This window comes from Scaptodrosophila lebanonensis, unplaced genomic scaffold (genome assembly GCF_003285725.1).
Source record: "Scaptodrosophila lebanonensis strain 11010-0011.00,11010-0021.00 unplaced genomic scaffold, SlebRS2 tig00000001-arrow-pilon, whole genome shotgun sequence".
NCBI classification, from domain to species: domain Eukaryota; kingdom Metazoa; phylum Arthropoda; class Insecta; order Diptera; family Drosophilidae; genus Scaptodrosophila; species Scaptodrosophila lebanonensis.
This window is the reverse complement of record NW_022060529.1, coordinates 17,287,304-17,312,562: the sequence shown is the minus strand read 5'-3', so window position 1 is coordinate 17,312,562 and position 25,259 is coordinate 17,287,304. Positions and strand designations below refer to the sequence as shown.

Below are 25,259 nucleotides of genomic sequence, written 5' to 3'. Positions count from 1 at the left end.
GAACGTGACAGAGTTGCATCTCATATTTTTGCAGCGAAGTGGCAGCACACTCAAACAGTTTTGGGGCAACTGAGTCCCACCTGTTGCTGCAATCTATTGCAAAAATTAACATTGCCTTTTTTGTATCAAAATTCGTATGAATCTTTATTGACATATACATTGCATACATGTGGAATATGTATATACACTGGTCGGCACAATTATTTTGACGAGAAGAAAATCATACATTTTTGTCAATAACTGGTTATTGGTTTAAGATATCAAAGGAAACTTTTTTTCTCAATTCCATATTGGTATTACAAACTTAAAAATAATTCAAAGGATATATTTTTATAAGAACTTTTAAAATTATAAATCAAGGTAATTTTCATGGGTTGGCATAAGTATTTTGACAATGGATATAAACAAAAAAAACAAAGCTTAATACTAAACAAAACATAAGAAATTGATGGTAGATTAATAAAATGTATACCCGCCTTTGGCTTCGATAACTTTTTGAAGACGTCTTGTAACTGAGTCCACTAAATTTTGAAGGACCTCTAATGGTATCTCTTTCCAAAGAGAAGTGACTTCGGAAATAGTTTCTTCTTCGGTTTTATGCAAAGACGCATTTCTTTTACGTTTTACAAGAGACCACACATTCTCAATAACGTTTAAGTCCGGACTTTGTGGTGGCCAATCCAGAGTAGTAACACCAACATCGGTTAAAAATGCTCTTATCATTTTGCTTTTGTGGCATGGGGCGTTATCCTGTTGCAGGATAAATGATTCTCCAATCAGCCTGTCACCGGAAGGGAATGCGTTTTCGTTAAGGGTACTCAAATATTGTTGCTGGTTAATTGAGCCGATGATGGGAACGAAATCACCTAACCCATTGTACGCAATGCATCCCCAGAACATGACTGAGCCTCCGCCATGGCTCACTTTTTGACATACGGGGATATTTTTTTGTCTTTGAAACTGTGGGAGCCTTACAAAAATCTTTGTTTTTGATGAATTATATTCAAAGGAGCTTTCATCTGTCCATAGAACGCTTCTCCAAAACTCTTTTGGCTTATGCAGATGCTCCTTTGCAAAAGCCAATCTTTTGAGCTTGTTCACCTTTGATATGTAAGGTATGTCCTTCGCTTTGTATGTCTTAAAATCTTCTTCTTTTAGGCGTCGCCGAACAGTACGCTCACTGATTGGAGTCTTGGTCGACTTATTCCATTGATCTGCAGCAGCTTGCGGACTTAAATGAATATTTTTTTTAAATTCCCGCAATAGGACTCGATCTTCAATGGGTGTTGTTTTGCGGTTAGCACCTGAACTAGGCAAGTTTTTGACGTCATTGTGGGTCTTATATTTGTTAATTTGATAGTGGACTGTTTGCCGCGACAAATTATATTCATTTGCAATGTCTTTTGGTTTTACGCCGGCATTAAACTTCGCCACTATTGAGGCTCTAACAACATAATTTAATTCTGCTGTTTTTCCCATTGTATTTATAACTTTTCAATCAAATTTGAATGAATTTAATGTTGAAAGGTCAACAAAAATGGTTACAGCAAAGTTATTTTAGTATCACTTGACAAAACGTGCGCGAAAACGGCGACAAAGATTTGGTCAAAATACTTATGCCGTGCCTGAATCCGCAGTCAACTCACATTGTCATTTGTAGAAAGAAGGTGTGAAGAGTAATAGACAAAATATTTTGCCTACATATTGTTGTTGCTATGAACTCTATATCCCGTATGAAAATTGTACCGTTATTCCTTGAAACTAAAAACAACCAGCACCGATAGTCGTGAGTACAGTTCGTCAAAATAATTGTGCCGACCAGTGTATGTGTGTGTGTGCTATTTATAGCTACCAACAATTTTGCATCTCTAAGTAATAAATTGGAGATAATTACAATTAAGAAAAGTTCCCGCAACCGAAAAAAGCGCAAATGCCTTTTAATTCTTGTTAGTCGTGTGTGTGGGAGGAGCAATTGCATGTTTGTGTGAGTGTGTGTTAAAATTCTTAAAGCATTTTGCCAAATTATTGAATCAAATATTGTTGCCGGTCGTTCAGAATTTAGACGACTTGGCCAAATTGAGGGCCTCGGTAAGCATTCGTCCAAAATCGGCATGCACCATCGTAAAGTTCTTGACTGCGCGCTCCTGTATGAATTGACTGGCATTGTTCAGATGACCGGCAATATTGCTCACCAGACGCTTCTTGGCACAGTTGTCCAAAACATGCACCCAGAAATCGGTGACCTGACCAAAGTTATCCTCAGTATCGCCGCTGCTATAGCGATAGACATCGCCCGTTACCGGGCAGCAGGTGGAGAGGGCACGAACCCGTGGACACTCCTGGGGTCCATTGAAGGAATTGGGGAAATAGTTGGGAGCACCATCCTGGTTGTCCGTCACATTCATGGCTCCATCGCGCTGGAAATTGTTGATCTTGACGCGATATGGGCAGTTGACTGGAATCTGCAAGTAGTTTGGTCCCAAACGGTGGCGATGCGTGTCGGAGTAGGAGAAGAGACGTCCCTGCAGCATCTTATCGGGTGAGGGTTCAATGCCGGGCACCATATGGGCCGGACTGAAGGCAATTTGCTCGACCTCGGCAAAGTAGTTCTTGGGATTACGGTCCAGAACCATTTTACCCACCGGAATGAGAGGATATTCCTTATGCGACCAGACCTTGGTCACGTCGAAGGGATTATACTTGAACTTCTTCGCCTCCTCGAAGGTCATCACCTGTATGTACATGGTCCAGCTGGGGAACTTGCAGTTCTTGATGCGATTGTACAGATCGCGAATGCTGTAGTCGGGATCACTGGAGGCCAGCTGATCGGCCGTCTTCACATCCAAGTTCTTAATGCCCTGATCCGTCTTCAGGTGGAACTTGGCGTAGATCGGCTCACTCTTAGCATTGACCAGCTTGAAGGTATGCGAGCCATAGCCATTCATGTGGCAATAGCCGTCGGGGGTGCCGCGATCGCCAAACAAGAAGCACACCTGATGCGTGGACTCGGGACGCAGTGAGAGGAAGTCCCAAAACATGTCCGGGTCCTTCAAGTGCGTTTGCGGATTACGCTTCTGCGTATGGATAAAGCTGGGGAACAGTATCGGATCGCGTATAAAGAAAATGGGCGTGTTGTTGCCAACCAAATCCCAGACACCATCATCTGTGTAGAATTTGATGGCAAAGCCGCGAGGATCACGGGCCGTATCCGCAGAACCGCTCTCGCCACCAACCGTCGAGAATCGGATGGCCAATGGGGTGCGCTTCTTAACCTTTTCAAAGATCTTTGCCGCACAGTACTTGGTGATGTCGTGGGTGACCTCGAAGTAGCCGAAAGCACCGGCGCCCTTGGCATGCACCACACGCTCCGGGATGCGTTCGCGATCGAAGTGCGACATCTCGTCCAGGAAGTTCACATCCTGCAGCAGAACGGGGCCGCGGGGACCCACCGTTTGCGTGGCATCCTTGATACCAATGGGCGCACCGGCGCCGGTGGTAATAGCACCCGGTTGTTCCTGAATAAAAAATAAGAACAAATATTTTAATTACAAAGTGCAATGTCTTCGATTTTTGTGTTTTTCTCTTTTAATCTTATCGTGCTCTATAATTTCCACCTTTAAAACCTCCAAAGCTCAACAATTATGGGCGAATTCCTATCAGTCTTTATAGGGGGCGAAGTTGGCAAACTAAAAGATTGTGATATTTTTGGTTTAACCCACCCACCCATTTTATATGCGTTTATGTACGTCTATTATTATTATTGGGTGTACGAACAGACAGTCGTCGTATTGAAATAGATGGCGCTAGGAACATATTCTCTTAAAGGTACAAATGTTACTTTCCGCCTTTAGCTCAAACAAATCTGTGGCTGATAATTATTGATGTTTCTGGTGAAAATGGTTTCTTCACCTTAAAAGCGGTTAAGGATAGGGACAGACACGGGCGGTACAAAATTTAAGGGCGTTAATTTAGAGGTATCACAATTCCTGAATCAAGGAATTATTTAAAGTAACAAATGTGGGTATGCTTCGAGAATGGTATCAGAACTCTAGGGCTATTTAAGAAGAATCGAAATAGGAAAAGTAGAGAGAACGAAAGCTTGAATATTGAAAGGTTAAAAGCAAGAATTATTTTTAGATTCAGCAACATAAGAAATTTAGTTCCCTATTATTTTGTAAATAAAATTTTGATCATTAGTGGTTACTAATATTTATTTTAAGATTATAGGGAGATGAACAATGTCTATTATCGGACGACTTTACAAAGGATATAAATAGACCTAACGGAGGTAGGGAAACAATGAACGAAGCTAACTAGTTTGAAAGATTAACTTGCATAAGCAAATGAAGTAACATACTAATTAGAATATTTATTGTTCGACGGCACTTATTGACCATTCAAAAGATTCATATTTCTCATTCAACTCGTGTCATCTTGCCATTAATATTTATTGTACGAATATTACATTTATAATTAGTTAGTCATATTTATTTTAAGATGATAGAATTAGGCCTAACTGAGTTTGGAAGTCATAAAAGAAAGAGAAACTGGCCTCGAAACACTGAATAACTTCTAATAGAACAATAATAATAATACTTGTAAAGATAATAATAAAGAATTAAGAATCCAATATCCATATTCCTAAGTACTCATTAAGATCTTCTTTAAATTTCTTCCTCTTCTTTAATCGCCTTTGTATGCAATTGGAAAAATCAAACCTATGAATTTTATTGGCTATTAATATTTATTTCAAGGCGATGAAGAATGGATTCAAATTGTCCTCACAGAGGTATAAAATCATAGAATAAAGAGCTAAATACGTTCTTGAAGAATGTTGCAGCTATATATTTGATGTTCATTAACATCTTATTCAGAATTCGTCCTGTTCTATAATCGTCTTTGTATGCAAATGGAAATGACACAGCTCGCTGTCTATATTTAATGAACGAATATCAGAATTATATTAAGTTAACACTTATTTCAAGGCGATAGAGAAATTCATTATTATTATCAAAATAGTCTAAGAAGGAGCTATTAGCTTCGAAACGTAACGTCAACATTGAAAAAAGTTGCGTTTTAGTTAATTTCGTCAACAACAGAAATAATAATAAAGCATTTACGACATTTGCTGTTCATTAAGATCTCATTTTGTATTCTTCCCGTTCTATTATCGTCTTTGTATGCAATTGGAAATGGGTGCAGCTTCTGGAGGGCACTCCTTCTTATCAACTTTCTTTGTATGCAAAATATCAAACAATAAAGGGGACAGCACATCATTTAGAATGTGACACACGACTGCCAAGTTATTTACAGTATTTGTATCTATGAGATACTTCTATTTGCACGCAAATGATTTAACAATGTAAGTGTGTTTTGAAATACAATGCAGCTACCGGTTGACGAAATTATTATAACAATTCCTACTAATTGTGGAAATGTACTATATGAGTATATTTTGTGTGCCTAAACAAAATAAAACTCTACAACATTTATGTTCCCATATCTATATAGCATCGTAAATAGCACGAATGCGTTTTAAAGCCTTTGAAGATAAAAGTTTATTCTAATGGGCGGGGCTGAAAAGCTTGCACAGAAATAAAAAAATTGAAAAAGGTTGCCGGAACTACAATTTCATTAGAAGCTTTGAGTATTTCATTACTTTGAAATAAAGTAATATAAATGAATAGCATTTATGTAAGTTCATATACAGTTCACAGGACAACTCATTGTTATTTTAATAATATCAAAATATTCAACAATTTATATATTTATATCTTATAAATATGAAATGCACATTATTCATACAAGCATAATGAATGAATGATAGTTCAGCTTGAACTAAACAAGATTTCATCGATCCACCTCCTTTAAAATGTGTTTATTTTGTTTTATAAATTACAAGCCTTAGAGCCAGAGATACATCTTAACTTGAGACCAAAATTTAATTTACTAACTTTTATGGCTTGAGCTGTGCATTGATTGAATTTTTTCATAGGAAAAAGCAGCAATTGCAGTTCAAAAACCAAGTATGAATTACTGCAATCGACCAAGAAAGTTGTTTCATACAAATGTTTGAGGAGCCCGTTTTCCCCCTTTAGAGTCGAAATTTACTAAGTTTAACATGGCGCTACTAAGGAAAGCAGCTTTGTCAGGACAACTTTGATAAGTAGGAGAATAGGGAAAGCTTAACTATAATTAAAAATTCCAATTGGATTACATACAGTTGGTATACAAAAAAGTTATATATTCTCTGGACGTTTCATTCTCAGATGTAGTTACATTATTTAAAAGCTTTAGAGCCAGTAATTTCAAGTAACACTAAACTTAGTTGCCATTGTTTTATCAAGAACTTATCCAATATCAGAAACTGAAAGACTTAAAATACTTTTTTATTTAGACATATATATTATACTGCCGTGTTCTCAATGATTTGAAAGCAAATATAAGTTTTAAAAACCTAACAACATTTGTCAAAGAATTGACCTTCACATAGATTATTAAAACATTATCAATGATACATTTTCTTTGAAGGTGTAAGAAATTTGTTGTTACTTTTCAAATCGTGTTAGCTCGTTGACTGAACTCACTTCGCGTAACTTTCCTTAGCAGCATAATCTAATCAGTATTTAATATTTATTAGCATTTGCTTAAAAGCTCACAGCTGTTTGTTCCGCTTCCAATTACATTTTCTGGTTCATATTTTGGTTTTCTGTACAAATACTACAGTTGTAGATTTGAAGTGGTTTTGGAAGAAGACTCTATAAGTTTATTTTTATGTATAATGAAGGCTCAGTCAAGTCTCCTACACATTGCATAAATTATATATTTTTTCTTAATATATTTATGGCGCTATCTGCAATATCAGAGGCAGTCTATAGGAGTTTTGAATCGAGTCTCTCCATTATCTACACACACACACACACACACCTGTTGCACGCATCTATATACATATTTGATTTCTGCCCCCCGTACCGCCCAGTTGATTGCTGCTTGGCATTTCTGATTTGCAATCGCTTTTGTTTGCACTTTGCGACACAATAGGGAGCACATCAGAGGGCGCAAAAGGTTAGATAGGAAAGCAAATCAGACCACAAATATACATACTATATGTATATACATAGCTGCTATCTTTATATGAGGAGTCGAACTGATAAGCCACGAGAGTTGTTTTGCAGCAAGTCTTAATTGCAAGTTGTTGAGGTGCAGAAGCGATATGGCCAGAGGAATCTGATTTCATGGTAATTAGAGCACGACAGGTGAATTAAATTGGCAGGCTAATGGAATATTTGAATGTCGACCGTCTAGTTTAGCAGCGATATTGAAATTTTCTAGCTCTAGCTTCGCAGTGCAGCCAAATCGAGCAGCTAAAATGAGGTGATACCGAAAACAAAGGCAGACACTAATTGCCTGACAGAATGCAGTTTAAATCAATTTTCCTAGAAGGCAGCGAAACCAAAAAGCACGAACCAACTGTTGCGTATAAAATTTGTTGATTGTTTTATTTTGCTTTTTGTTTAGCTCATTAAAATGCCATTTTGCTCTTTATGCAAACAAAACATATTCTCACATACGAGTACAAACATACTTGTAAGCAAAGCAAAGCCGATGTTGAGCTTTGTTTTAAAATCATGTGAAAAATAATAATTAACTTTTTTATATACCCTGTACCCAAAGGGTTCAAGTATATACTAGAATGGCCAATGGTGAGCCAAAAAGGTATTGACACTCAAATTTTTTGCAGAATGTTTCCACTATTAAATGAAAATAACCAGACAATGCCTTTTAAAGGAGTTAGTTAGGCCTACTTGAATATTTTGAAAGCAAGTTCAAGGACTAAAGGGTCAGTAATGGCTAACTGGCTCAATAATGGCTTGAATCCAGATCTGGATCCCATTGACCATATGTACGACTTCCTTAAAAAAACATTTAGAAACAGCACATTATCTTCAGCGAGCCACTAATGGAAGCCTTAATCAGGGAATTGAAAAATTGCTTAGAAAGCTTTCATCTTAGTGGCTATCGACTATTAGGAACTATCAATAAGCACAATAGAGGCCAGATGAAGTATTCGTGTAACAATACTTTTCGTACCCTCAACCCGAAGGGTAAAAAGAGTAGATTTGTTTTGTTTTAAGGCAGATGAAAGCAGCATAAGGTATAAATATTCTTAATCAGCATGGCGTGACAAATCGAACTCTACATGTACGTTTGTCCGCCCGTTCGTCTGGATGAACCTCTGGGTTTCGGAAAGGGCTGAGCCCATAAAGACCAAGCTTGGTATCTAGACTCTCTCTCTTTCTATGTAAAACAAGTTTATTTATTTATATAGGTATATAGCTCCTATAGGATTGATCGGCGGAAAAATTACTCTTAGTAGAATAACTTTCTTGTTTATAAAGATAAATATAATAAATATAAAGATATAATATAAATGAGTTTTATATAAGGTCTCAAGATATTTTGAAGTTTCATTTAAATCGGGGTACTCCATCATATAGCTGCTATACTATATAAATAATAGTTTCAGAATTCAAGCTAAGTACTATTTTCTTTATAAAGATATCTCAAACAAATTTCATATTTATAACTCTTGCTGTCTTGGCGTTCCAGCAAGTGCTTTGATGGCTCATTTGGCCTCAATTTACGCCCGTTGGAGCAACCTTGTGTTTGAACTTCTTCAATGCAAGTGGCTCTATTATTTGTAACATGACTGTATGTACATATGTGGATCGAGTGATAGAGGCAGCACCGCACCGCCCCGCCCTGCCCTGCCCGCTCTGTGCAACAAGTTTTTCCAAACGTCGTCACGGATCCCACTTGTGGGACAACTACCGCTACTCTGAAATCGCAAATCGCGTTGGCAACCAGTTTAGGCGAAGGGGCATTGACTTCCAACTAATGCAGACACATACCACACATACACATATAATTTATTTGTGCCACACTACGATCGAAGGCGATTGAGCTCGCAAAACCTCAGACGCAACTTTGCAACATTACGCGGTCTTTTGAAAGTGGTTTGTGCTGTCGAACTCTGATTCACACTTTAGTTTTTATTTATAACAACTTTTAATTGTCTTTGTGTCTAATTATAAACATTAATTGCAAGCCAAATCAAGCGGAAATTTCTTGTTTCATTACAACAATAATGAAGGGCGAAATGCTGAAATATGCTGTTTTGTAATACAAATTAGTCATACCGTCACGTTTTTATTTTGAAACAAGCTCTAATATAAATCGATAGAAATATAAAATAAATAGAAACTATAATTTAGAATAAACAACGCGAATGAAAATTTTACTAGCAATTATACCGATACAACTATTATTCTCTACGTGATTGTTTAAATTGTCAGACCATTTTTTTTTGGCATTTTGTAATAAATAAAATAAAATATTTTTACTTAAAGTTGTTTAAGGAATATCGATACAAATTTCTAAAAAAAATTGTAAAAAATCATTAAAGAGTTAGACAAGCTTCCATCTTAAACATTTATAGCTTTGATTATATTTATAGTTGAACATTTCAGAGAGTTACATATGTAGTTTTTAGTCTCATAAATATAACTTATCAGATTGGCAAATCCATTACTTTTTACAGAACTCAAACCAAACAACCCATTCCAAAACCAGGAAATCTGAAACGTGTTGAATGTTAAAATCGTGACAGTCTAACTCTTAAATACCCTAACCCACTCAACTAAAATAAACTAAACTTTGTTGCACCACTCATTTCTATGACAGCTAAATATATGATATTAACGATTTCAAGAGATTATAAAAAACTCGAAATATCAATTTTGGGTAAATTCAAAATATATAATATAGACCAAATATCTTTAAAGCAAAGAGGTTAGGAGGAGGAGGAGGAGAGATTAGCTTTTCTATCGATCTTTCCTATGGCAGCTATATTTTGTAGTCAACCAATTTTGATTAAGCTTCAAAATATTATTTTTCATTATACAAAACTCAAATTGACCCAAATTGATAAAGATATCTTAACAAGCAAAATCGTTATGCTACTAAGAGCGGTTTTAGTACCGATCATTCCAATGGGAGCTATATAAAACAATGGGGTCATAAATGGTTGCTATTAAACTTGCTGTGCATAAGAATAAGGCAAGTTTAAATAATGGGTTTGGTGTCCCTAGCTGTTATGGTACAAAAGTTCTCGGAGTTCATACAGACGAACAAATAGACAAGTCTATGTACGAGTAATAATTCAGAGTAGGTGGCAGCCCAAAGACAGATTTTCTGTTACATATAATTTATCAGACTTAACTTTGAACTAATAAGTAGAAATACATAGCAACAATCAAATGTGTTGACACATAATTTAACTTTTTAGGCTTCAGTTAATTAGCAAGTCATGCGGTTAAGAAAATAATCACACCTACTAACGAAAGCCGGGAAAGCGAAACAACAACAGAAGCAACATAGTTGCCGGCAATGCAAGCAATTTTTATTTTCAATACAATCTTGCAATCTAGTTGTGACCTCACGATTTGGCAACATTTCTACCAAATGCTCGAACAAAATTGAAAGCGAAATTAGCAAAGGTCTGTGTGTGTAGTGTGTGTGTTTTTGTTTGTTTTGAGAAATGGCAGCAAGCAATGCGAATAACAAATTAACACAAATGTGCAAAAACAAGAACGATGAACAAAATAAAAACTGTAGAAAGAGTGAAAAGGCAAAAGTCATGAAGTGCTGCAGTATTTGGTCACGAATTTAGCACCGGTCTATAAAAATATGCACATGTTTAAACTTCATGCAACCTCTCTTGTAGGAATTGTTATCTCTTAGCTGAAATCCCAACTCAAATCTTGGCTTTTTATTGTAAACATACAAATTTAGCTCTTTTTAGAATTTCCTCTCTATTTTGTTGTTGTTGTAATATACTTATAGAAATAAAAAACAGTGTAAGTGTTAAGGTTAAGGTGTCAATTATTGTCAATTCGCAATGTGAGGATCGTTAGAACTGCATAAGAATTTTAGAATATATTGTAAAATAGGAAATATATATAGTAGACTTAAAAGAAACATTTAATCTATACTTGTACTCTTGAAAAAAAAGTGTTCTTTTCCTGTATAGCACAATGGCACGTTTTTGCAGAAATTTTGTAGCAATTTTCTAGGACGTATTGTCCCATTGATCACGAAAAAGATAATACATTCTTATTCTTTTAAGCAAATCTTTTTTATATCAATATCCGAGAAATAAATAATTCACAAAAAAAAATTTGAAAATTAATTTTTAAGGATTTCTTACAAGTGAAAAGTGTTAGCTTAATTAATTTGAAAACATTAAATTTTACATTTTTGCAAACCTTTTTTTTTCATTTTTAAAATCTCTACAAATTATGCATTTTTGGGGATCAGCTTTACTGCTAAATAAATAAATACTATGCTTGGTTGCTAACAGTTTTTAGCCATTATCAGTATGAGCGCGATAAGATTGAAATTGAATTAATAAAAAAAAAAAAACAATAACAAAGTACATAACTATCTCGCTGAGGCGAGAGAGCACAATGAGAGAGAATGCAGAATTGATAATACGAGTAACAATAACAACAACATATGTATATGAGAGCTACTTGAACTTTGCGCCATGCCCAGCGACCGAGGGGACCGGCTTTGTTGCCTGATTGTGCCTGGCTTTCTGTTCTTATAAATGCCGTATAATTAGCCTTTGCTTTTGTTAATTAAATGCAGATACACTCTCTACCTGACATGCACATGAATACTACTTTTTTTGTTTCAAAAGAATAAAACAGCAGTCGCTGAATTTATTGTTTGTTTTGTTTTTCTGCTGCTGCTCGGCAACAATTTTGTATTTGTGGATGAATAAAATTATTTTTTGTGCCCTGCCTGTGCCCAGCCTTATGCGCATTTCTTTCAGTTGTTTATTGTGTTGTTTGTGCGGCACTCACCGTTTGTGAATTTTTATAGTCGATCAGTTGATTCGAAGCAGCATCGCGTGCAGCCATCTTGCTGGATTTCGTTTTTTTTTTTCTTTAGCTTTTCAAAACTAGGCGATAACAAGGAATTTGGATTTTGAAATGTTCACACTTGAAATTTTAGGCAAATTTATGTAATGCGCGTTCAGAACGGAGTAGGCGTAACGAGCTCGGCAAGTTTTGTCAACTAAAGCAAGTACATTGCAGCGCACATTGTTTATATAGTCTTTGTATTGTTGATTGTGGCCTAGCGGCGGCGATTACTCTGACGTGTTTCTATCGATGTTTTCTTCAATATATCGATTAGCCTTTACATGTGTGTAGAACATATGGCCACTCCAAACGCTTACTATATTCACCCCCACCCATCTTATTCACCATTAGAGGTGGGCAAAAAATTAACTGTGAATTACTTTTGAATTTTACGTGCAAATGGATTGCTTATTATTTGTGTTTTCAAACACGCATTACACTAGTTTGTCTCTTTATTAGTTGCATTTATTTAAAGATAGAATTGGCTAAATTATCAAAACTCTATATTTTATTGTTCCATTTAAGCGAGCGCTATTATTTTTTGAGAAGTCTTCTTTGGGTTTGTTGCTTCCGGTATACTGACCAAAAAATAATGTTAACTGGATTTAATACGTTATCCACATACCAGCTCTTTGTTATAAATTATATAATGAAATTTTTATACCCTTGAAAATGTTATTTTCGGGGAAAGAAGAATTTGAATATAAAAGACCTAGAGATACAGTATGTACATACTATGTATTTAAAATGAAAGCACGAATGGACAATTATATGTGTTATATGTCGGATAGGCCCCATATAAGCAGCATGTAAGTTGCTAAGAAATATATACCGTATAATCGCTTCTGTCTAAGCCAGAATTAAAAATTAAAAGAAAGCTTAAGCTTTAAAGAAACAATTTCCCAATAGAGCGGTTCATCTCAGCAAAAATATTGAAAGCCATTTCCTTGGGAAAGCTCAAATTAAGTTAAAAATTTTACAGTCTACTATCAACTTTTAGTCCCTAAAATTTTAACGACGTTACTGTAGTCTTTTAAAATTAACATTTATTTTGTAAAACAAAATGACCGATTAAAGTAGCTAATTAAAAGATACCGCATCTATCTTGTATCTTCTACTTATCATTTAGATAAGACAGTCAATCATGAGCTACATAAACGAGTGCTGGACCATTTCGTACTTAAGTAAGCCCCGGGCATACAAGTGGTCTTCAGTTCACTATCGTTGTCTGAAATTAAAAAAAAAAACGAAAAAAAACTGTAAAAGATACTAAAAGTAAATCGTTAAGATGAAAAGTGAATCTGGAACGGACACCTCTCCGTTGGGCTTAAATTTTGGGATCACCGACTATGTCGTTTTTACGATTTTGTTAAGCAGCTCGGCAGCTATTGGTGTGTATTTTGGCTTCTTTGCCAAAGTCAAGAACACTACGGAGGAATATCTGCAGGGTGGCAAAAAGATGAAAACACTTCCTATTGCGATTTCACTAATAACGAGGTTTGTTCGAAGTATATACTTTATTGTGAAATGGCGAAGACTTTCAATGTGAGAGATCATTATGACAGTGCGGATTAACTTATCTTTACGAAGAGGTGTGGCAGGTGTGGCATAATATGTGAATCATTTTTAAGTTTATTTATTTTCCACCGAATTTTCTTTAAACTCAAAAAATATCGGACTAGGTCGAACGATTTCTTATTTCGATAAGTTCTTTACTTCGGTCCTGAATGCCTTTGCCTTTTTCACCTGGATAGATAGATAGAAAACAGCTTGAAATTACTGAAAAGCTTGTGAAAATATTGAGCTTCAGAATGCAGTGCTTAGATAAGCTGAAATTCAAGCAATTCAAAATAAATTCAGTTTCAGTTATTTAAGAAAAAAAGTTAAAGAAGTTATTATTATTAAACAATTTTAATACGCGAAGAGTAACAAATTGTCAATTGGAATTTCAGCCAGCTATCCGGTATCGCAATAATGTCCATTCCGGCTGAAACTTATTCGTTTGGCTTTAATTTCATTTTCGTCGCACTCGCCATGATCGCAGCAATACCCATCTTGATCTACGCTATTATCCCGGTTTTCTATGAAAACAAGGTCTCCAATTGTTATGAGGTAAGTGGCTTAGAGTTTACAGCCTATGCATACCTTTTTCACAATCCTATCCAGTATCTCGAAATGCGTTTCAGCAAGGGTACGCGTCAATTGGTGACTGGAATTTTTGTTGGAAGCACATTTCTAATGCTACCCGTCTACATGTTTATTCCTGCGCTCGCTTTCTCGCAGGGTGAGTTTCTCAGTTCATTTCTTTAAATATCTGAAATCAAATCTCAATTTATAATGCATATCCGAAGGGGGAAATGAAAAGTTGAAAAATCTAAATGCCAAATGTATTTAATAGGCAAGATGAAGTGTTGAAGACTCCATGTTACAGACAAAATGGCGAATCAAATCGATAGGGACTTCGTTCGTCTATTCGACTAGGACTTTTGAGCGCTAACAACTAGGGAAATCTAAATCTTGAAGTTCAGGTTTATGTTATCCATACAAAGACAAAGTTATTTACAATACATATACTACTATAACATCATTATTTTATATACAAGTACATAGCTGGCATCGGACTTATCGATGCAAAAGTGACTCTAACTTATGTATAGTCTTAATTACAAGGTGCGTTCCAAAGTAAACAGGACTTTTTGGCAATTAGCATTACCAATTCATTTATTTAATATACTACGAAAATTTAACTTATTATAATTAGGTTGATGCTGCCGTTCGTTCGCTACGCGGTAATCCCAGATATCGCCTCTTCTTGATATCGATCTCGATAGCCAACAAACTTATTTTGGCGTTGCCACAACTTTTGAATCTAACGCCCCCTGGTGGTGCTATCTATATGTCGACTGGTGCGTTAGAATCTGCTTCTTTATCGATATTTCATCGATTGGAAGTGAAGTTATTGCGTTTTAAGTGTCAGTATGTTTATGTTATCGGTGCGAAAATGAGCTTCGAACAAAGAGCCAACCTTAAATTTGGTTTTAAAATTGGTAAAACTTTTACCGAAACGTTTCAATTGATGGAACAAGTTTATGGCGATGATTGCTTATCCCGTAGCAGAGTGCACGAGTGGTTTCAAGATTTTCAAAGTGGTCGTGAGGACATAAATGACGATCAACATGTGGGCCAATCAAAATTCGTGATCACCGGAAATTCCATCGAAACTGTGCGTGAATTCATCAAAAATCAGCCGAAATCATCATTGATATTGATGGAAATGGAATTGAACATCTCCAAAACATCGATTTATCGCATTTTGAACGAACATTTGTGCACACGCGCTTTATTAACATTCGATTCGTTTCTTTTTAGTGTCTGGCATAAACATCCATCTTATAAACACAATGGTCTCCTCTATCTGTGTATTTTATACGATGTTGGGCGGAATAAAGGCGGTTGTCTGGACTGATGTGGTTCAGGGCGGTATTATGCTCCTTTCGATTGTTTTGGTGAGTGCGTTGGGCACCTTACGAACCGGTGGGGTCGGAACAGTCATGGAATATGCCTCGGAGGGTGGTCGATTGAATTTCGAGTAAGTTTACAATTCTGCCAAACTGCGAGGAGAAATGTATTTATTTCGAGACTCTTAGCTTCAGACTGGACCCACGTATTAGAATAACTGTCTGGAGTGCCTTCAGTAGCGGCCTTCTTATATGGATCGGTAGCATCGGCATGGATCAGAGCTGTCTGCAGCGCATCGTGTCGCTGCCAACATATGTTCAAGCAAAGAAGTATATTTTTTTTTAACGTCTCAATCCGTGTGTAGTGAGAATTTGGTTTTTTCAGATCTTTAATGTTGACTTGCATTGGCTTTGTAATCATTATGTTCTTCAATGCCTTCACCGGCATCATTATGTTTGCGCACTTCTTCGGCTGCGATCCCATGCTGGCAGGAGTAAGATATGTTCCTATTTAACTCCTTCAAGTCCTTAACCCGTGACCCTATCTGACGCCCTACAGCTGGTCAACAAGGCGGACAAAATGATGCCATTTTTTGTTCAGGACACTGCAGGCCACATTACCGGAATGCCCGGCGTATTTATTTCGTGTGTCTTCAGCGCCGCCCTGAGCACGCTCTCGGGCTACCTCCACTCCTTTGCAGGAGTAGTGTACTTCGACTACGTTAAGCCTCACATTCGGCACACAGAGGAGCGTGCTAATACGATCATGAGGCTGCTGGTCATTGCCATGGGAATTTATTGCATTGTGGGTGGCTTTATAGTCGAGCGATTTGATTCCATCATGCAGACAATGATGACCATTAGCAGTGTTACTTCTGGACCTGTGATGAGTGTATTTGTGCTGGGCATGTTTGTGCCACGTGTGGGGAGCAAGGCAGCAATTACCGGCATCCTATTCAGCATCACAGTCATGACTTCGATCATTGTCAAGTCACAGCTGAGTTTTCAGGCCGGACATATTAAATATGTACCTCTACCCACCTCCATAGACCAGTGTGAAGTGCGAAATGTGTCCATAATTCTGAATGTCATGTAGGTATTGGAGTTCTACACTTTTTGCAGAAATATTCATTTAATTTGTTCATTCCATAGCAGATCCGCGAGTAATACTACAACCACTGCGTCCCCATTCCCAGATAAACCGCCTTTGGTAACCAACGCCTTCAGCAGCAATCGGCAATTCTCTATCTTCGAAATATCCTTCTACTGGTACCGATTACTGGGCGTACTGCTTGTTTTTCTTTGGGCGATTCCAATGAGCTATGTTTGGACCCCAGACAAAATGAGAAAGCAGAGTCCGAAACTCTTTTCTCCGTTCGTGCGCAAATTTCTACCAGAACCCGAAATAATGAAGGAAGCAGAAGGTCTTCCACTTAGGGATACCATTCCAAATGAAGCTACTAAGTTGGAAGTAGAAATTAGTGAGATGGAAGAGAAAGCTGTAAGTTCATAATTTTCCATCAATTTTTTCTCCTATACTTAATCTTTTGATCTTTAATCATAATATGCTATTATAATTTATACAAAAAGGAGCGCAAAAACAACAAATGTTATCTTTAAGCTAAAAGTTGACATTGATTGCAAACTTTATTTATTTTAAATACATACTGTGTATACATACTGATCATAAAAATATGTTACTTTACGGGCTATTTTCTTTAAAACATAGTTTCTATTCGATTTTTTTAAAACAGCAGAAAGAGTGGAATGCTAAATATTTGCCTCTAAAAACTATTTTATGATGTTGCCACTCATTTTTTAGATATTATCTAAAAAAAAGTTGACCATTTCCTTAAGATCTATTGTTTATAATACAGTGGCCTTATCTGATATATTGAGCGAGCGGAAGCCATTCTTCTTATCTAACCACACATTTTGAAGATGTTACCCAAGACCTAATACTCTATTTACCTTTGTGTGTGGAAATCCAATTCTATAGTTTAAAGAGGAGGGAAGGGCTTCGCCCCTAACTTAAGCGCCCCATTTAAGAAACTGTGACGTTTGAAGGGTACATTTTGTATCATTCTGGCTTTGGTAAATTTAAGATATACACTACGTACTATCAGATTAAGGGCCCCCCATTCTATTAATTTGTTTTTGGTCATAGCTATATTTAAAACTTGTTTGTAACCTAAAACTTTAAAAACAAAATCGAATTTAATGTAGAGTTCGCTATCCTGTTTAACAAATTGAAGTTGCGTTCCATATATATAATTTCATAAGAAATTTAATTGAATCCTTATATATTTTACTGTTGCTATCGTTGTTTTTAAAAAAAGATGATCAATAAGAGTGTAATGGATCAAAATTATAAAAATTATGATTTAGAAAATATTGATCATTAACATAGAACATAAGAATATACTGTACTGACTGGACGTAGTACACCAATATCGGTTCGAAACTTCTGGTTATAGTGGGGTATGTGAAAAACTGTAACCTGCAAATTATCTGTAGATATGGCATTAAAAGGCATTTGTCACCGATTACCTATTTTAGCCCCGATCGGTTATATGACAGCTATTTAAAATATTGAGGCCACATGCGTTTTGTAATAAACTTGCTCTGCATATTGATAAGACAAGTCTACATGTTAAGTTTGACGTTCCTAGCTTTTACGGTTCAAAAGTTCTCGGTGTTCATACGAACGGACATATTAATTCGTCTCGTATATACACTGGTCGGCACAATTATTTTGACGAACTGTACTCACGACTATCGGTGCTGGTTGCTTTTAGTTTCAAGGAATAACGGTACAATTTTCATACGGGATATTGAGTTCATAGCAACAACAATATGTAGGCAAAATATTTTGTCTATTACTCTTCACACCTTTTTTCTACAAATGACAATGTGAGTTGACTGCGGATTCAGGCACGGCATAAGTATTTTGACCAAACCTTGTCGCCGTTTTCGCGTACGTTTTATCAAGTGATACTAAAATAACTTTGGTGTAACAATTTTTGTTGACCTTTTTACATTATTTTCATTAAAATTTGATTCAAAAGTAATCGATACAATGGTAAAAAAGACAGAATTAAGTTATGTTGTTAGAGCCTCAATAGTGGCGAAGTTTAATGCCGGCGTAGCACCAAAAGACATTGCAAATGAATATAATTTGTCGCGGCAAACAGTCCACTATCAAATTAACAAATATAAGACCCACAATGACGTCAAAAACTTGCCTAGATCAGGTGCTAACCGCAAAACAACACCCATTGAAGATCGAGTCCTATTGCGGGAATTTAAAAAAAATATTCATTTAAAGCCGCAAGCTGCTGCAGATCAATGGAATAAGTCGACCAAGACTCCAATCAGTGAGCGTACTGTTCGGCGACGCCTAAAAGAAGAAGATTTTAAGACATACAAAGCGAAGGACATACCTTACATATCAAAGGTGAACAAGCTCAAAAGATTGGCTTTTGCAAAGGAGCATCTGCATAAGCCAAAAGAGTTTTGGAGAAGCGTTCTATGGACAGATGAAAGCTCCTTTGAATATAATTCATCAAAAACAAAGATTTTTGTAAGGCTCCCACAGTTTCAAAGACAAAAAAATATCCCCGTATGTCAAAAAGTGAGCCATGGCGGAGGCTCAGTCATGTTCTGGGGATGCATTGCGTACAATGGGTTAGGTGATTTCGTTCCCATCACCGGCTCAATGAACCAGCAACAATATTTGAGTACCCTTAACGAAAACGCATTCCCTTCCGGTGACAGGCTGATTGGAGAATCATTTATCCTGCAACAGGATAACGCCCCATGCCACAAAAGCAAAATGATAAGAGCATTTTTAAGCGATGTTGGTGTTACTACTCTGGATTGGCCACCACAAAGTCCGGACTTAAACGTTATTGAGAATGTGTGGTCTCTTGTAAAACGTAAAAGAAATGCGTCTTTGCATAAAACCGAAGAAGAAACTATTTCCGAGGTCACTTCTCTTTGGAAAGAGATACCATTAGAGGTCCTTCAAAATTTAGTGGACTCAGTTCCAAGACGTCTTCAAAAAGTTATCGAAGCCAAAGGCGGGTATACATTTTATTAATCTACCATCAATTTCTTATGTTTTGTTTAGTATTAAGCTTTGTTTTTTTTGTTAATATCCATTGTCAAAATACTTATGCCAACCCATGAAAATTACCTTGATTTATAATTTTAAAAGTTCTTATAAAAATATATCCTTTGAATTATTTTTAAGTTTGTAATACCAATATGGAATTGAGAAAAAAAGTTTCCTTTGATATCTTAAACCAATAACCAGTTATTGACAAAAATGTATGATTTTCTTCTCGTCAAAATAATTGTGCCGACCAGTGTACATATCTCTAACATGGTTAGTTTCACTTCTTCTTTTGCCAGTTACAAGCATTTGGGACTTCAACTTCAACAACTTTAGAGTATAAAAATATAGCTGTACCAATTCTTCATAATTAATTCATTTGAGCAGCCAGACAGTTTGAACAGTCATCCCAATGCTAATGAGTTAACAATTCTGGGCATATCAAATCAATCAAGAGATGCTTGGCGAATAAAAATAACAACAATACTGTACATGTCCTCTTACAAAAACTAGTCAGACCGGTTACATTATTGTTATTAACTAGAATTGGCATGCATTTGAATAAGAGAAGATCACGTGACGAATATGGAACAAGAAGGAAAGCTGAATAAAATGACGAAATGAGTTAATTTGAAATCAACAAGCACAGAGCCGTGCCCAGCTCTTAACTAAAAGGGTTAGTTAAAAACGTTCCTAAGTGGCTATAACTGAAAAATAAATGATTGGGCAGAAACTTGGCAGCTTTTATGTTTTCAGAAATCATAGTTATTAGTCCAAGCATAGGATTAGGAGAAGATCAAATTGGCTATGAAATGCTCTAAAGTTTCCATTGAACTATTAAAGTGCGAACTTTGTCTCCACCGCTGGTCTATTAAAATCTATTAAAGATTAAAAAGAATGCAAGATTGGACTCTTGCGGAAATAGCAGAGCTTGGGCGCCACTTCTCCTACTTAATAATCAAAATTCTCTATCCTAGACTAATAAAGATTTAGAGGTCAGAGACTATACCATGATATCTATCTCATCTGTCTTCTAGCTGATTGAAATCAAAGTTTATCTGTCTCTTCTATATATCTATTTACGATACGAAAATCAGTTAACAATTTGTCTGTATAATGACAAATTTAACACTTTTATTTTTATCAAATATTTTTACAAATTTGGCAAATTATTGCAATTGTTCTACCCTCATGCCCACGTAAATGTTTGGGTTACTTCGAGACCATAGACAAGACCATTCATAAACCCAGTTAGAGAGCAATTACTGGGCGAAGCCAGCAAGCAGCGTAAAAAGACCAGCGCAGATTAATACGTAATTTTATATGATTTTAAATATGTGTTATCAACTTTTTCTGAGGTAAAAAACACACCGAATATAATGCATGCCATTGAAATAGTTTGGAGCTAGGGTGAGGAACTAATAATCCTAAACTAAACATCGGAAAAAAACTATCAGGTTATAGTAAACAACGAAGATGATTCATTTGTTTCTAGTACCAAGAAAAGGTAGAATTAAAAAAAGCCCCGACATCGTCGGATAAAGGTTAGTAAGAAAGTTGAAAATTCTTAGCAACAATCGCGTATTTAACAAATTAATAAATTTTAGATTCGTAGTAGGGTCCGCAAGATATACAAACAATACAATAAAAGGCGTAGGTGTAGATATTCACAAATAAGAAATTATCTTCGCTCGGTAAGATGACGACTCGAAAAGGTTTACTTAGTCAAACCACTCAGAAGCTCTTTTATTCGGATTAGCTAGTCCAAACACTGTTAGATCAGAACTACGTTTAGCAAAAGAGATTGATCACCCCCTAAAAAGCAAATGACCACGAATCGAACTTCTTTATCTCTTAGCAGGTACAAAATAAATAGTAGTCCCATCATCTCCTCAGAAGACCGGGACTACAGCGCATCTCTTAGACAACTACCCGACCCCGGCATGGTTTTGCTGGAAACCTTTTCCCCTTTAGCTCTTAAACTCTACGCAAATAATGCAATCTTCGACAATAGCACTGCTCTCCTTCATCGTGAATGTAGGGAAGCCGTTTCTTCTTCCTAAAACCGAATAGATAATATAGATGAAGAGAGCCCCCTAAGCTTCAACCTACTGCTGTACGTCACTGTGTCTATTCAAAAGTGTACGGCTATTGAATGTCTAAAAGCAATTTATGCGTAGACGAGGCACAAGTGTGTGGAACGTGTTTTGTCTTTTTAATTTACGTTCTTCTGGCAAAACATAACAGACCATTCTGTTCATCCACACAGTCGGTAAAGGTTTCTTCGGCTCTCAATTAAAAAGTTGCTCCTACTCTTGTAGGAGATGAATGAAAGATGACGGTATAGATGGATATATATACGTTGATCCATACTTGTAAATGCAAGGGAAGTTTGAAGGATGTCGAGCAGCACAGCAGCGACCGCGGCCCCAACCGGGCTTACCTTAGGCATACTAGACTTATCTATAATTGCCATCTTGTTAGGCACTTCAGCAGTTATTGGAGTATACTTAAGTTTCCTTTCAAAAGGCAAGAACCCCACCGATGAATATAGGCGAGGCTGCAGACAGATGAAGGTGCTTCCCATCGCCATATCATTGATAACGAGGTATGTAATCAAATGTTTAGAACTATAGGAAAAAAACTTGTCTTGTTGGTTTTGTTGATATTAAAAAAAAAAAAAGTAAAAAGCTTTTTTGACAACACTTTTGGTGCCAGGTACGCGGTTCAACGGTCTTTTTTGAAATGAATGAAATTGATTTAATTAGATGTTTAAAGAATTGAATTTATGAAAAAAAAGTATTAACTTAAAAATGCTTGAACTTCTTTACATAAATCGATGGCATATTCTTCAAAGAACATTCACGCAAATGAAGGGACTCCTTTTTTTGGCCAGACATTCCTCGTCGGCCAACTTGCAAGTATGTCCGACCAAGTACTCCAATACTTAGTACACCAAACAAATGTTCTATGAAAAGTGTTAGCATAAGAGAAAAAGGTGTCCACTAATCGTTGTCCATTGATCATCAATGCGATCTCAAAAATAAATACATATGTACGATTCGTAGAGCGAATTTTAGAAACCATCCAGTCGGTCGATTCGCAGATAAAAGCTGTTAAAAGATGAAGTACACTTAATATTGATTAATTGTCAATATAAATACTGTGCAAATCTTTTGCCAGTCTGAACATAGCACAAGAGAGAAGACAAAAAATCTCCTACTGGTGGGGAAGTAAGCACAAACAAAATAATAAATAACCTTTTCAAATTTTAGAAATTTAAAAAATCAATCTCAGTAGGGGAAAATCCATTATAGAGCCGAAAGATCTCAGCGGTACCAGTTTATGTTCTCCGATTTTGCATTCACATTAATTTTGTAAACATTTTTTTTACATTTTTTAAACATTTTTTTTAACAATTTTTTTAAAACATATTTTAAAATTTTTTTAACATTCACAAAAACCAATTCTAATTCTTGTGTGCTTGCTATTATTATTTTAGTCAGCTATCCGGTATGGCTATAATGTCTGTGCCTGGCGAAGTATATACCTATGGCATTTGCTATATTTTTCACATACTTGCCATGATCGCAGCTATACCCATCTTAATCTATGCAATTGTCCCTGTCTATTGTGAAAACAAAATCACAAATTGTTACGAGGTAAGTCGATTTTATTTAGTCTATTTGTAGTTATGTTTGTTAATCCCCCTCTCCACACCCAGTATCTCGAGATGCGTTTTAGCAAGGCTACGCGACAAGTAGTGACAGGGACTTTTGTTGGAGGCACATTGCTCCTGCTACCCGTCTATATGTTCCTCCCCTCGCTGGCTTTCTCACAGGGTAAGGATCAGTTCTCCGAATCAGTTCTCTTGACATTTGATAGTCAATATTTTTTGTAGTGGCTGGCATAAAGGTGATGGATATAACCACAATGCTGTGTTGTCTCAGCGTAGTTTGTACGTTGTTGGGCGGAATAAAGACGGTTCTCTGGACTGATGTGGCGCAGAGCGGTGTTATACTCCTCTTGATTGTATTCGTAAGTGTGCTGAGCATCTTACGAACTGGTGGGATCAGCACAGTCATTGAAAATGCCTCGGAGGGTGGTCGATTGAATTTCGAGTAAGTTTAAAATTAAGTCAAACCTACAAGTATAGGAGAAATTAATCTATTCTGAATCCAACAGTTTCAGGCTGGACCCACGTATTAGGATAACATTCTGGAATACCCTCGGAAGTGGTCTCATCATGTGGATTGGTTCTATTGGCATGAATCAGAGTAGTGTTCAGCGCATCGTATCGCTGCCAAGTTTGTCTCATGCTAAAAAGTAAGTTAAGCTTGTTTGTTAGTTTCTGATTCTCTAAAGCGAGCGGGATTTTTTAGAGCTCTGGTCCTTACTGGAATTGGTTTCTTAATCGCCGCACTACCCTACTTGTTGTCCGGCATTATTATATCTGCCCAATTCTTTGGCTGCGATCCCATGCAAGCGGGAGTAAGTTATGTTTCTTTTTAACTCTTTAAGATTCTTAATTATGATGCTATCCCATGTCCCACAGGTGGTCAGCAAGGCGGACAAAATTATGCCGTTTTTCATCCAAAACATTGCGGGTCATATAACCGGACTGCCCGGAGTATTTTTATCCTGCGTCTTTAGCGCTGCCCTGAGCAACCTCTCGGGCCATCTTAACTCCCTTGCAGGGGTTGTGTACTTCGACTATATTATACCCCACATTCGGCACACGGAGGGGGGCGCCAATACGATCATGAGACTGCTTGTCATTGCTATGGGAATTTATTGTTTTTTGGGAGGATTTGTTGTCCAGAAATTTGACTCCATTTTGCAGGCACTGGCAACCATTGGTGGTATTACCATGGGTGCCAATATGGGTGTTTTTTTGATGGGTATGCTTGTGCCACGTGTGGGTAGCAAGGCGGCTCTTACTGGCGTCCTCTTCAGCATCACAGTCATGGCATCCATTATTATCAAGGCACAAATGAGCATTGAGGCCGGGCATATCAAATATGTGCCTCTACCCACCTCCATAGATCAGTGTGAAGCGAGAAATTTCCCTAGAATTCTAAATGCAATGTATGTATCTGTGATATTAATATTTTTTCAAAATTACATTACAATTCTCATATTATAGAAGATCCGCCAGCAATACGACAACCACTGTATCCCCATTCACAGAAAAGCCGCCTTTAGTCACCGATGCCTTCAGCAGCAATAGGGAGTTCTCCATTTTCGAGATATCCTTTCAGTGGTATAGATTTTTAGGGGCACTGCTTGTTTTTGTTTGGGCGATTCCAATGAGTTATGTTTGGACCTCAGATAGGAGGGGGAAGCAGAGTTCCAAACTTTTCTCGCCTTTCGTACGTCGATTTCTTTCAGAATCGAATACTGAAGAGCCAGAAGGACTGCCATTGAAGGGGCCGTTACAAAAGAATACCACTGAGTTGGAAATCAATAAAATTTCTAAATAAAACTTCGTCATATAATTATTTTTGCAAACATATTGTACGACAATATTGATTGACTAATTTTCAAATACATTTCACACAACATGCACATACCGCAATAACTGTTTTTAAATGATTTTCAAAATTAGCACCAATTGATGCTATAAAACTAGCCTATCCAGATAATATCAATACCAAATGAACTTTTTAGTGAGATATTAATTCAAATGACAAA

The 25,259-nt window shown here is 36.6% G+C and overlaps 3 protein-coding genes across 3 annotated transcripts; 2 read left to right on the top strand and 1 right to left on the bottom strand.

Moving 5' to 3' along the window:
- Positions 1-1,890: 1,890 nt before the first annotated feature.
- LOC115634680 (catalase) lies at positions 1,891-12,140 on the bottom strand. Its single transcript, XM_030532539.1, has 2 exons — positions 11,931-12,140; positions 1,891-3,515 (listed from the first exon to the last, which is right to left on the bottom strand). The coding sequence occupies exons 1-2, from the start codon at positions 11,985-11,987 to the stop codon at positions 2,052-2,054; spliced, it is 1,521 nt and encodes a 506-aa protein (XP_030388399.1). The 5' UTR covers positions 11,988-12,140; the 3' UTR covers positions 1,891-2,051.
- A 1,138-nt stretch (positions 12,141-13,278) lies between these two features.
- On the top strand, positions 13,279-17,068 carry LOC115628076 (sodium-coupled monocarboxylate transporter 2-like). Its single transcript, XM_030524083.1, has 9 exons — positions 13,279-13,487; positions 13,943-14,102; positions 14,157-14,274; positions 15,360-15,579; positions 15,638-15,778; positions 15,834-15,942; positions 16,008-16,540; positions 16,601-16,949; positions 17,039-17,068. Exons 1-9 carry the CDS (start codon positions 13,279-13,281, stop codon positions 17,066-17,068), a joined length of 1,869 nt encoding a protein of 622 aa, XP_030379943.1.
- Positions 17,069-21,964: 4,896 nt separating this feature from the next.
- On the top strand, positions 21,965-25,048 carry LOC115628006 (sodium-coupled monocarboxylate transporter 2-like). The gene is made up of 8 exons (XM_030523968.1): positions 21,965-22,173; positions 23,068-23,227; positions 23,290-23,407; positions 23,467-23,686; positions 23,751-23,891; positions 23,948-24,056; positions 24,121-24,653; positions 24,724-25,048. Exons 1-8 carry the CDS (start codon positions 21,965-21,967, stop codon positions 25,046-25,048), a joined length of 1,815 nt encoding a protein of 604 aa, XP_030379828.1.
- Positions 25,049-25,259: the final 211 nt, after the last annotated feature.